The sequence below is a fragment of the Myxine glutinosa genome, chromosome 2 (assembly GCF_964187855.1).
Source record: "Myxine glutinosa chromosome 2, kmMyxGlut1.1, whole genome shotgun sequence".
Classification (NCBI taxonomy): Eukaryota; Metazoa; Chordata; class Myxini; order Myxiniformes; family Myxinidae; genus Myxine; species Myxine glutinosa.
In genome coordinates, this window is record NC_136262.1 from 258,946,757 (window position 1) to 258,960,403 (window position 13,647).

General features: G+C 46.5%; 1 protein-coding gene across 1 annotated transcript in view; it reads right to left on the bottom strand.

Annotated features, from left to right (window-relative positions):
- Positions 1 to 13,647, bottom strand: part of LOC137422120 (VPS10 domain-containing receptor SorCS1) — an 886,462-nt gene that overhangs the window by 100,919 nt on the left and 771,896 nt on the right. Inside the window, exon 9 of the mRNA XM_078772485.1 lies at positions 8,930 to 9,109. Coding sequence (XP_078628611.1) covers positions 8,930 to 9,109 — 180 coding nt within the window. The remainder of the gene's footprint in view (positions 1 to 8,929; positions 9,110 to 13,647) is intronic.

Consider the following 13,647-nt stretch of genomic DNA (forward strand, 5'->3'; position numbering starts at 1 on the left):
GTGCAAGGTCGGAAAGAAGGCGGTAGAAGAAAGAATGACCACTGAGATGCCTGCGGTGAGAGAGTGAAAGACACACTGACTCAGCCTCGGAGCAAGAGATACCAATGGTCCTAAAAGCCTTGGTTTCTACTGCGTATAGCCAAGCCAGGTGTCAGGCAGGAGCATCAGCCCAGAGGGGAGAGCAGGACTCATGGACATGCATGCAGTACTCATGAGCAGTACCCATGGATCAGGAGCACCCTGATCAGGAGCATCAGGAGTACTCTGTAAAGCTGCGAATGAAAGCTTTGTATGAGGTTAAGAGTTCAGGTGTGCCAAGGAAGGACTTCACACGACGGAGGATGCCCAGATGGTGACTGGCTTTGGATTCCAGTCACCATCTGGGCTTCATTGTGTTTTTACTTTCTTTCTTTTTTAAATCGTGGATCATACTTTATTTACAGAGAATTGGTGTTGCCAAATCATTTTCTTGACAAGGCATTGGTTATACTAGGTGGTTTGCCATTGCCCTCTCAGTGCTGTTTTGTGTGTGTTCTATCGTCTTAAATGCTGAGCGTCAAGCAAGGAAGCAGCACGATAACATTTTTAGAATATTAAGTATTTGTGTATGGCTCGGCCGAGGATCGAAACACCGACCTCCCCGGCTCAGAGTGGACGCTCTACCCATGGCGCCACCAAGCCTGGTATGTTGTTCAGCTACTACGCTTTAAATCTTATAGATATCTTTATTAATTCAAGTTTGGATAGATTGCAAATCACAGTACAATGGCCTTTAAGAAACGTTTGACTAAATAAGGAGCCACTTCTACAGCTTTCAGATTTACATTAAAATAGGGAAGAAGCTCTCTTTATGGATGGATAATACCCCCAGAATTGGTGACTTGTAATACCCACTGACACTGGGACTGTCAGACATATTTACATCGAGAGCATTGGGATCCTGTCCCAACCCTGAACCCTGGGACAATGAATTTGTTTTATTCCTAAAACCTCCTTGTGCAAACCCAGAGTACAACTACCAGTTACCAACTCATTCCATCCTGGTCAAACAACTCCATAGAGGTCAAACAAACAATAAATATGTCGTGCATAGCACGATACTTGCGAAATCCCTAAAAGAAGTTGTTGGCCAATGATGACCTCAAAAATAATTGGTGGTTGAAATCAGTGACCAGATATGCAAATCCTCCTAAAATGTCAAGTTAATTGGATGAAAATTGAAGATTTTAGAAAATCTGGCCTATGTTGACCTTTTGGCCTATGTTGACCTCAAAATTAGTTTGGGGTTGAATTTAGTGACCAGATATACAAATCCTCTTAACATTTCAAGTTAATTGGATGAAAATTGAAGATTTTAGAAAACCTGGCCTATGTTGACCTTTTGGCCTATGTTGACCTCAAAATTAGTTTGGGGTTGAATTTAGTGACCAGATATACAAATCCTCTTAAAATTTCAAGTTAATTGGATGAAAATTGAGGATTTTATAAATTCGACAAAGTTGGTGACCTTTGGGCTATGTTGACCTATTGACCTTTTGACTCCAAAAACAATAGGCTTCTTGCTTATGACCAACTCTACCGTTTGGTGTAGTTTCGTGAAGATCAGTTGAAAATCGTGACCTGTAGGCGACTGACATACATACAAAAAGACAGACAGACAAACATACAGAATGAAAAATCACTCATCGAGTGACACTTGTCAAAACAGAACAAAGTAGAATGGCACTCAGTAGAGCATCCTTTTGACTTCAAAAATAGTTGGTGGTTGAATTCAGTTCGCTGATATGCAAATCCTATTCAAATTTCAAGGCAATTGGATGAAAATTGAAGATTTTAGAAATTCGAAAAAAGTGGTTGACCTTTGGCCTATGCTGACCTTTTGGCCTATGCTGATCTCAAAAATAGTTGGTGGTTGAATTCAGTTAGCTGCGATAAAAATCCTATTCACATTTCAAGTCAATTGTGTTACATATTTATATGAATGTATGTGAATTACCATTCAGGTCTTTGCTTATCCGTGTGTAGTATATTAAGTTGTTGTGTAGTTGTTGTGGTTGGAGGGTCAGGAGCCCTTCTGAGGGAGTGGCCGGAAACGGAAGTGACCGGAAACGGAAGAAGAAAAGACACGAGGAAAAAAGGACGAGTATTATTCTTCCTCTCCCCGCTCCGACAAAAGGTGGGATCGACCTTGCGCTGCGTTCCGATCCGAAGCCTGTCTGGCGAGAGGAATTACCGGGACGTGTACCTGCCCGGTGGAGACGGCAAGTTGACGTGGGGCCGTGCATCGACCCGCGTCTGGCCTCGTTCGCGGCACCGTCCAAACAGACGCGTGCGGGTCGCACGTTGGGGCCTAACGCGCCTTGCAAGCGGCGTGGGGTTTGGCTTGCTTTACCGTATCCGCTTCGCGTGGCCACGAGGGGCTGCAGCCACGGTGCCTGGTACGATCCCTGCCCGGTGGAAACACGTCCACCCGGGGTTCGTTCAACCGCCCGAGTGCGGTGACGGCGACCATCATCTTGGTCAGGAGGGACCCAGAGACATTGTGCGGGACCGAGACCAAAAGGGTGTCGTGAGTACTCACCGGGACACACGTATATAAGATGGCCATCTTACTCATAGGAAAGTGCTTGTGAATTGGGAATTGTTGATGGTTGTATATGGTTGATTGCTCGGGGAAAATCTCCGTGGTTGTGTCATTGCAATTGTATGGTCATTCCCATTGAAATATATCCTTGAACGTCAGTTGTCTCTTGGGTGAAATTCATATGGATTGCGTGGCGAAAGCGCATATATAATACAGCTTTCTGGCGAAGTTCCTCTCACGGTCCGGGGGTCACCGAGACCAGGTATTCACCGAGGGGACCACGTAACAGAATTGGGGGCTCGTCCAAATTACGATTTGCGGTTTCGCAATTGGGTCTACGTCCGGGATTTTAAATTGTATAAAATAATAAAATAATAATTTTTTATTAATTAAAATTAATTAATTAATTATTAATTGGTAAAAAAAATTTTTGGAGAAATTGGGGTAAAGTCTTGGGTGAAGGTTAACAGGTGTTAACGATAGACACCATGGCGTTTGTGGCACAGAACTTTGGGGTAACCCCGAGTGAGGCACAGTTCCGAGCGTTGCTAAAGTCGGACCTCTTGAAATTGGCCAAACATTTTAACTTGGAGGTCCGAACTAATTTGAGGAAGGCAGAGTTGCAGGCCACGGTGATACAATCTATGGTGGGATTAGGAACATGGGACGAGTTAGCCTGGTAGTGGCTACCCGAAGAACCAGAAGACGTTGAGCTCCGGAAACTGGAGTTGCAATTACGGAGCCAGGAACGGATCAAAGAAGAAGAAAGGAAAGCAGAAGAGAGGAGAGAAGAGAAACAAGCAGAGGAAAGGAGAGTGGAACGAGAACTCCAGGAAAGGTTAAAAGAAGAAGAAAGGAAAGCAGAAAAGGAAAGAGCAGAAGAAGAAAGGAAAGCAGAAAAGGAAAGAGCAGAAGAAGAAAGGAAAGCAGAAGAGAGGAGGGAAGAGAAACAAGCGGAGGAAAGGAGAGTGGAACGAGAACTCCAGGAAAGGTTAAAAGAAGAAGAAAGGAAAGCAGAAGCAGAGGAAAGGAGAGTGGAACGAGAACTCCAGGAAAGGTTAGAAGGGAGAAAAGCAGAGGAGAGGAGAGCTGCAAGGGACCTCGAAGCAGAGGAGAGAAAAGCGGAAAGGGAATTAAAGGAACGTGACATGGAGCTTCAGCAAGAAATCAAATTCAAGGAGCTGGAGTTAATGAGAGAACGGGGAGAGGCACCACCCTTGCTGACGGGGTCGACACCTAACCAGAAAACCTGGGATGTGGGCAGACATGTGAGGCTGGTTCCACCGTTCAGTGAAAAAGAAGTCGCGAAATTTTTCCCACACTTTGAGAAAGTGGCTCGACAATTAAACTGGCCGGAGGAGGCCTGGACCATACTCGTGCAAAGTGTGCTGGTGGGGAAAGCTCAGGAAATTTATTCGGCGCTACCAATGGACCAATGTGCAGATTATGAGGTACTGAAGAAGCACATCCTCAAGGCCTATGAGTTGGTTCCGGAAGCTTACAGGCAAAAATTCAGGAATGCCAGGAAGAGGGAGAGTGAGACCCATGTGGAGTTTGCCAGAGTGAAAGAAAACATGTTTGATCGGTGGTGTGAGTCAAAAGGAGTCGGGAAAGACTTCGAGACATTGCGGGACTTGATCCTGGTGGAGGAATTCCAGCAGTGTGTCCACGAGGACATCAAAGTGTACCTGCAGGAAAAGAAGGTACCAAAGTTGTGGGACGCAGCCACCATGGCAGATGATTATGCCTTAACCCACCGAATAGGGGTCCACGAACCTAACTCCTCGCCTAGATCTCCGCAGGGGAGGTGGGGAACAGCAGGTGCGGAGAACGACCATACATGGCGGCGGCCTCGAGATGATTATGGGGACAACTATGATACCCCACCGGTTCGAAATCAGAGGGATGCGGGCCCAAGACAAACTTATAGTTCAGGGGGCCCGAGGCAGACCCCGGGGTTTTCCTCCGGGCCTACTTGCGCGTTTTGCAAGAAACCTGGACACTTGATGTCCAGTTGTTACCTCATGAAAAGGGACAACCCAGAGCGGAGTCCGACTATTACAACTCCGAATGCGATGGCTAGCGTAAGAAATCGCCATCAAAAGGGTTACCAACCATTTATTTCAGAGGGGTTTGTGTCACTGGATGGAGCCTCGACTAACCGGAGACCGGTTAGGATATTGAGGGACACAGGGGCCCATCAATCTTTAATGCTTGAAGGCATTTTGCCATGGTCCGAGGAGACAGCAACGGGGGATAGGGTTCGTTTACAGGGGATCGGGGGCGGTGTTAGTGCTCCCCTTCAGGTCATCCAGTTGGAGTCCGATTTGGTGTCAGGACCGGTCACCGTCGGTTTACAAGCCACGCTTCCTGTAGAGGGTGTATCTGTGGTTATCGGGAATGATTTGGCCGGGGGTCAAGTTTATGGTAACCTGAGGGTTGGTAAAGAGCCCAGCAGGGAAAATAACACCACACCAGCTCGGGATGGCGACAAAAGTGCCAAGTTATTTGTAGGGGGACTGAACTTCAAAACAGAGGAAGAAGTTCTGACCTCTGTCTTCAACAGATATGGGCCGCTGGTGGAAGTGCGGTTGGTAAGAGACTGGGAAACGCAACAGTCAAGAGGGTTCGGCTTTGTCACGTTTGCCAGCACAAAAGACGCCAGAGAGGCAGAGAAGAATTGGAATGGCAAGGATTTGGAGGGTCGGACCATAACAGTAGGGAAGGCATTTCGTAGGCGTCGAGAGGTCTACAGGAGAGGACAACTGGGCGGTAGTTTTGGTAGTGGCCGAGAAGGAGACCGCTATTCATGGGACTACAGGGACCAGTGGTCCCACCCTAATTATTAGGGAAGTCCTGAGAAGTTGAAGCACTGAAGGCGGCGGAGCCGCCGAGCCAAGATTCCTACACGAATTAACCGTGAACGCCGTTCCTAAAGGCGTCCATGTAGTGAACTTTCATGCACGGACTAACCGTGAACTCCACGTTCCTCAAGGCGCCCATGTAGAGAACTTTCCTGCACGGACTAACCGTGAACTCCGCGTTCCTAAAGGCATCCATGTAGTGAAGACTCGGCTTGGCCTCCCGGAAAAAGTGCTATCGAGTTGCTTAACTTTGGAACTTTGATCAACCCCTTAACCTTCATTCCCAAGAAACTGACGGTCAAAGTCAGAGGGTCATGAGATGGAGTTTGATTTGGCAGGGACAATGTCGTTGTTGGTACTTAGTCCAGAGGGAGTAATCTGGAGGGGTTGTGGTGAAATTTTGGTTGCTTTATTTTTAAGTGATAACTGTGCCCGGGGGGAACGGATAATGTGGGGGGGGTTGAGTGATCTGGTTTGTTTCTCCAAATTGGCCGGCAAAGAAAGTTTTCGCTGGGTTCAAACTTTCTTTCTTGAAGGGGGGGAGTGTTACATATTTATATGAATGTATGTGAATTACCATTCAGGTCTTTGCTTATCCGTGTGTAGTATATTAAGTTGTTGTGTAGTTGTTGTGGTTGGAGGGTCAGGAGCCCTTCTGAGGGAGTGGCCGGAAACGGAAGTGACCGGAAACGGAAGAAGAAAAGACACGAGGAAAAAAGGACGAGTATTATTCTTCCTCGCCCCGCTCCGACAAAAGGTGGGATCGACCTTGCGCTGCGTGGAAAAGCGGCGTTCCGATCCGAAGCCTGTCTGGCGAGAGGAATTACCGGGACGTGTACCTGCCCGGTGGAGACGGCAAGTTGACGTGGGGCCGTGCATCGACCCGCGTCTGGCCTCGTTCGCGGCACCGTCCAAACAGACGCGTGCGGGTCGCACGTTGGGGCCTAACGCGCCTTGCAAGCGGCGTGGGGTTTGGCTTGCTTTACCGTATCCGCTTCGCGTGGCCACGAGGGGCTGCAGCCACGGTGCCTGGTACGATCCCTGCCCGGTGGAAACACGTCCACCCGGGGTTCGTTCAACCGCCCGAGTGCGGTGACGGCGACCATCATCTTGGTCAGGAGGGGCCCAGAGACATTGTGCGGGACCGAGACCAAAAGGGTGTCGTGAGTACTCACCGGGACACATGTATATAAGATGGCCATCTTACTCATAGGAAAGTGCTTGTGAATTGGGAATTGTTGATGGTTGTATATGGTTGATTGCTCGGGGAAAATCTCCGTGGTTGTGTCATTGCAATTGTATGGTCATTCCCATTGAAATATATCCTTGAACGTCAGTTGTCTCTTGGGTGAAATTCATATGGATTGCGTGGCGAAAGCGCATATATAATACAGCTTTCTGGCGAAGTTCCTCTCACGGTCCGGAGGTCACCGAGACCAGGTATTCACCGAGGGGACCACGTAACAATTGGATGAAAATTGAGGATTTAAGAAATTTGGAAAAAGGTGGTTGACCTTTGGCCTATGTTGAACTTTTGACCTCCAAAATATATAGGATTTTGTTGGACCACAAACTCTACCATTTGGTGAAGTTTCGTGAAGATCCCTTTAAAATTGTGACCTGTAGGCAAGTATAAGTGAGTGGACAGACAAACACACAAACACACACACACACACACACACACACACACACACACACACACACACACACACACACACACACACACACACACACACACACAAAAACCGGAGTGATCAACATACTTGCCAAAAAAAATAAAAAAATTGCCAAGTAATAACACACAAGACCAACCAACATACTGTACTTGAGCAATCTTCGATTGTCGCAAATAACAAACAGACGCCGCTCAGATGGTCTTAAGAATACCGACATCGGCATAATATTTTGCTTCTATCTCTATGTTCATATAAAGGGGAAGGAATTCCTCCGTCTTGAGTTTGAAACCCTAACCCTAACCCTAACCCTAACCCTAACCCTAACAACTCTATCTCTATGTTCATATAAAGGGGAAGGAATTCCTCCGTCTTGAGTGTGAAACCCGAACTTATCCCTGTCTGTTTTTGTCGTCAAAAAGAAAGCTCTTTTATGACATTTTGATTGTGGGTTTAAGGCTCGAGATCCTTTATATAATCATACTCGGTGTACAATTCACGAAGAGCTTGTTTGTGTGTTTGCTCTTTGTGTTGCTGTTATGCGCTCCTGAACCACCGGCCAGAATGATTTGCAAACGGGGTTGTGCTGGCAGAGGGAGGCGGAGGGCGGTGGTTGCACGGGAAGGTGGAATTTGGGCGAGAAACCCCTTCTTCTTGCTACTTACACATCCGCCGTTATTGAAATGAATAACACCATGATGTCACCGTGATATGACGAAACGATTATGAATGGCGAGTAGAGAAAGCATCATTTAAACGGAGAGAGAACAGCGGACATCCCAGTAATGGATGTGTCTGGCAATTGAGGATGGTAGGCCTAGATCAAATACATGACCAGCAAAGCCAAAAAGTAGCCATGACTTTAGAGAAATGCGCAAAGATGGCGCTAAACTAACAATACCCTGGTAAAACATGCTCATGTCAAACACTGCAGTAAAAACAATGCAGCATCCATCCAGACAGTCATAACAGAATGTCCGTTTACACCCTTTCCCTTAAAAAAAACCCCCAAATATACCTACAACGATCCATCGCGAGATATTAAACTAAAGTGGCAAGGAAAATTAAATAAAATTAATATACCAGCCAATGAGAACAACTCCAGATGGCCACACCTTACGCCTACATGAGGTTAGTTAACTCACCGCAGGCAGGTTGGTGGTCTTTCTGTCTTCTACCGACTCCTCTCCGGCCTAGCCCCCCCCCCCCCCCCAGCTCTCTCTGGGCTCTGTCCCCCAAATATTCCTCCAGGTCGCACAACATCTGCCAGCAACCCTGTTATGGTCAAAATGCCAAAATCAAGACTCTCTGCTCACCTTCATTCCTCCTTTTTCTTGCCTCTGGAACAAACTCCCTCACTCTCTTCAATCCCACTCCTCCCTCCAGGTCTTTAAAACAGCTGTTCACCACCATCTCTTATCTTCCCCCATCCTTGATATCCCCACGCACCTTGATCTTTTCTACCCCCGCTAATTCACCCAAGATCCACTTTTCTGAAATACCGACTTCTTTCCTGGAAGTCCTAGCTGTGTCCATGTGTTTTATACCTCTCCCACCCCCCCCCCCCTTCCCACGCCTCCTCCCCCCAAGCCCTCTACCTCCGACAGATCTCCCGATGTCCCTGCTCTCAAATGTTGTACTTGTGTGCTTCCTCCTCTCTCCCCATCGTGTCTCCCACTCCCTTTATTTCGTCTTATGTGTCCGTTTTTTTTTTTTGTCATTAATGTTAGCTCTTACACGAGCCTCGATGTTGTATACAATATATATATATATATTCATTAACCTTACAAAAGGAGATTCAGAATCACCTGATGAACGAAGATGCTGCGTGTGTCTTCCTGGCCCTGCGATCCAGTCACGTTTGGCAAAGCAAGGGAGAGGCGCTCTCCTCGCCAATCAGACGTATACAGACTATACGTTCCTTCACTTCCCCAGTCACGAGCTGCAGCGAAAACGCCTCCTTCCATTATACTCAGGATGTGCAGGTTCTGTGGGACAAAGAGAAATGTGGAAACTTAACGGATGTTTCAGATTACCGAAAATGTAGCTAAAGTAATGTCTGTCCAAGGTTTTCTAGACAGGATAATCGAGGATCACCAAAAGTATTTTCTCCATATATACACATGTGAAAAAAACTCCGCAATAAATAAAAACAAGTATGGACACCATTTTCGACTGATGGCCCATCATTCTTGGGATTATGAGTGATGACAAGTAAAAATGAACGAGACCATGTTCTTAACCACATTATTCACACAAACCCGATATGGATTTTTTTTTTTTGCATACAAAATCGAGGCTCGTGTAAGAGCGAACATTAATCACAAAAAAACAAACGGACACATAAAACATATAATAAAGGCAGCGGGAGGCAAGATGGGGAGAGAGGGGGAAGCACACAAGCACAACATTTGAGAGCAGGGACGTCGGGAGATCTGTGGGAGGGAGAGGGCTTGGGGGGATGAGGCATGCGAAGGGAGGGGGTGGGGGTGGGAGAGGTATAAAACACATTGACATTGCTAGGACTTCCAGGAAAGAAGTCAGAATTTCAAAAAAGTGGATCTGGGGTGAATTAACAGGGGTAGAAAAGATCAAGGTTTTGGATGGGGGAAGATAAGAGATGGTGGTGAACAGCTGTTTTAAAGACCTGGAGGGAGGAGTGGGATTGAAGAGAGTGAGGGAGTTTGTTCCAGAGGCGGGAGAAAAGAGGAATGAAGGAGTGAAGGTGAGCAAAGAGTCTTGATTTTGGCAGTTTAACCAGATGAGGGTTGCTGTGCGACCTGCAGGAATATTTGGGGGACAGAGCCCAGAGAGAGCTGGGGGAGCAAGGCCGGAGAGGAGTCGGTAGAAGACAGAAAGACCACCAACCTGCCTGCGGTGAGTTAACTAACCTAATGTAGGCGTAAGGTGTGGCCATATGGAGTTGTTCTCATTGGCTGGTGTATTAAATGTATTTAATTTTCCTTGCCACTGTAGTTTAATATCTAGCGATAGATCGTTGTGTGATTTATGGTGATTTGTGCCAGGAGGGTGATAAAATGTAAAATTTACTTTAGTTGATGGCCACCGGAAATCGTAAGCACGCTTCTGCCCTGGCCGCCGTGAAGAGAGCAGGGTTTTGGCGCATTCTCAGGCCCAGCCATTAACGGGGAGTGTGGATTCGCTTCTTCACCCAGGAAGACCTTTGGGTTCGGTTGCTATTCGGAGTTTGCACTCGAATGACCCTGGGACTCGTGTGAGCGCATGTTGCTGCCCCTTTGTCTTATCTTGTGTTCCCTTCAAACCAAAACATTCATTAAACGATTGGAAGAAGACCTCGAATTGGTGTGCAACTCATAGCGGCTACATTAAATTAACTAACTTGACTTAATTAACTACAGTATCAGCAGAAAAGGTCAGGATTGTATTCCATTAGAAAGCAGCTTGGTTGATCCAAACACTCAAGGAAGTACTCCAACGGGACGGAGCACTCGGTACCACTTGACAACATGGCGGCATCCAATGTAACACAATGCTATTGTGGTACTCAAAGGAATGCTGTCTTTTTCAGTTTCACCGATCATCTTGTGACAGCAACTTCCCCAAACTAATTGTTTGTGTTCCAAACTAATTGTGACAGCAACTAAAGTAAAATAAAGAGAAATAAATGGGGAGTCAGAAGGGGGAGTAACCCCCTCCCTCCCCCCATCACCTACCACCCCAAGGGGTGTGTTTCGACATATGTTTGCGATGCAGCCCAGGCCTGCATTTTGGTGGGCTCCATTAACTCCCTCTGGCCGAGGATGAGGGAGCGAGCTCTGGTGACTCACTTTTGCCAACTTCCTCTCACGGAGGACCAATGGGACCAAGCTTCAGTGGGATAGACGACCGTGCCAAATTCAACAGTTCGATGGGTGCGAAGACCGAGCTGAAAACGGCAGCTATGATGAGGCCGAGTGCACGTGGTGCCCAATATCATGCTGATCTGCATGCACTTGGGACGTGGCCTATCCGTGCAGCTTGGTGCACTTTGTAGACTTCCCCCTCCAGCTGAGGATGACTCCCTTTTGCCGAATCCATCCCACGGATCTATTTGTCGACTCCCTCCTGCCGAGGACGGATGGGCCTGAGCTTCGTTGGGACCACGTGTGGGGATGACAACTGGCGGCAGGGGCATGCAATGTCTGGTGGAGCAAGGGTATCCCCCAGTGGGATTGGGCGAACTGCTGGAGGTCACAAGGGAGGTCGCAATGGAGCGACGTTGTCGCCACAAAGGGTATAGAGGAGGAAATGGAGCACGAAGTATGAGATAGCTTGGTCAATGAGTCGTGGTTCCTTGCTGGGGTGGGGATGAGAACGTTCAGCCTTGGGGCCCCTGTGTGGAAATGACAACCAGCGACAGCACATGGGACACCCACACAAATATACGATTCATGATTGTGCGCACACACATATACATGCATAATGTGCATGACTGTATACGTGATTATGCGAGATTGTGCTCGACATCATTACACAGTACCTATATAAAGTCTACACCCCCTTTCAAAATTTTCACCTGTTGTTGCCTTATGGCCTGGAGTTTAATTGCATTAAATCAGACTTTTCCACCTTTATTTACACATCCTAACCCACAACTTCCAAGTGAAAAACAAATTCCACAAATTTCATACGATTGATTAAAATACAAAACTAGAATACCTTGGTTGGATAAGTGTCCACCCCCATGAGTTGATACTTGGTGGAAGCACCTTTGACAACAATTACACCTGTGAGTCTGTTGGGATAGGTCTGTACCAACTTTTCACACCTTGATTGGGAAATATTTCCCTGTTCTTCTGCACAAAACTGTTCAAGCTCAGTCAAGCTGCATGGGGAGTGTTGATGGACACCAATCTTCAAGTCATGCCACAGATTTTTGATTGCATTTAGGTCGGGGCACTGACTGGGCCATTCGAGGACATTTATCTTTTTGTTCCTTAGCCACTCCAGTGTAGCTTTGGCTTTGTGCTTCTGGTTGTTGTAATGCTGAAAGGTGAACTCCCGTCCCAATTTCAGATTTCTTGCAGAGGGCAGCAGGTTTTCCTATCAGATTTGTTTGTGTTTTGCTCCATCCATTTTCCCTTTTATGTTGTCAAGTGCCCCAGTCCCTGCTGATGAGAAACATCCCCATAACATGATGCTGCCACCACCATGCTTCACAATAGGGATGGTGTTCTTTGGGTGATGTGCTGTCGGGTTTGTGCCAAACATAACGTTTTGCACTTAGGCCAAAAAGGTTCATCAGACCACCAAATATTTTGCCACCTGGCTTCAGAATCTCCAGAGCATTTTTTTGCATACCTCAAACGGGACTCAAGGTGGGCATTTTTCATTAATGGCTTCCTTCTTGCCACACTACCATACAGGCTGGACTTGTGGGGTGCTTGGGATATTGTTGTCACATGCACACAGTGACCAATCTTTGCCATAAAGACCTGTAGCTCTTTCAAAGTTGTCATTGGCCTCTTTGTGGCATCTCTGATCAGTCTCTTCCTTGCTGGGTCATCCAGTTTGGAGGGACGGCCAGATATAGGCAGGGTCTTGGTGGTACCATACACCTTCCACTTCCAAATGATTGTCCTGACTGTGCTTTAAGGGATATTCAAGGCCTTTGAAATATTTTTGTACCCATCCCCTGATCTGTGCCTTTCGCCAACGTTATCCTGGATGTCTTTTGAAAGCTTCTTGGTGCTCATAGTTGAGTCTTTGATGTGAAATGCACTACCCAGCAAAGGAAACCTACAGGAACAGCTGATTTTATTCTGAAATAATCAGAATCACTACAATTTAACACAGGTAGAGGCCAATTAATTGGTGTGCGATTTTGAAGGTGATTGGTTACACCTGAACTAATTTACAATAATTGCTGTCAAAGGTGCTTCCACCAAGTATTAACTCAGGTGGGTGGACACTTATCCAACCAAGATATTTTAGTTTTGTATTTTTAATTAATTTTCTGCAAATTGTAGAATTTGTTTTCCACTTGGAAGTTGTGGGTTACAATGTATAAATAAAGGTGGAAAAGTCTGGTTTAATGTAATTTAATTCCAGGGTAGAAGGCAACAACAGGTGAAAAATTTGAAAGGGGGTGTAGACTTTATTTCTATAGGCACTGTACAAACACACACACATGCAAACGGAGGTGTACGGAGCTTCGATGCGGTTATTGTACCAGTTCAAATATAATACAACTGTGTTTTTTGTCCGATGATTTTCTTAACCCCTTGATTGCACAAGCTTTCTGAAAAGTTAACCAACCAATGCACAATAATTTGGCGGGAAAAACCTCGCGCCACGGAAGTGACGTTGCCCAACCACCAAAGAAAAGCCTGTGAAGTGGCGTGTAGTCCGATTTGGCATCACCACATTGTGCTCTATCGTTTTGTGCACATAATTGGGTTTGTTTGTTTGGTGTAACGCCTGAGTGAGGAGTATGGCGTTGGTACATTACACTTTTAGAGAGTGACGTGCCTAAGGTAATGGACAAAAGGAAAACGTTACATTA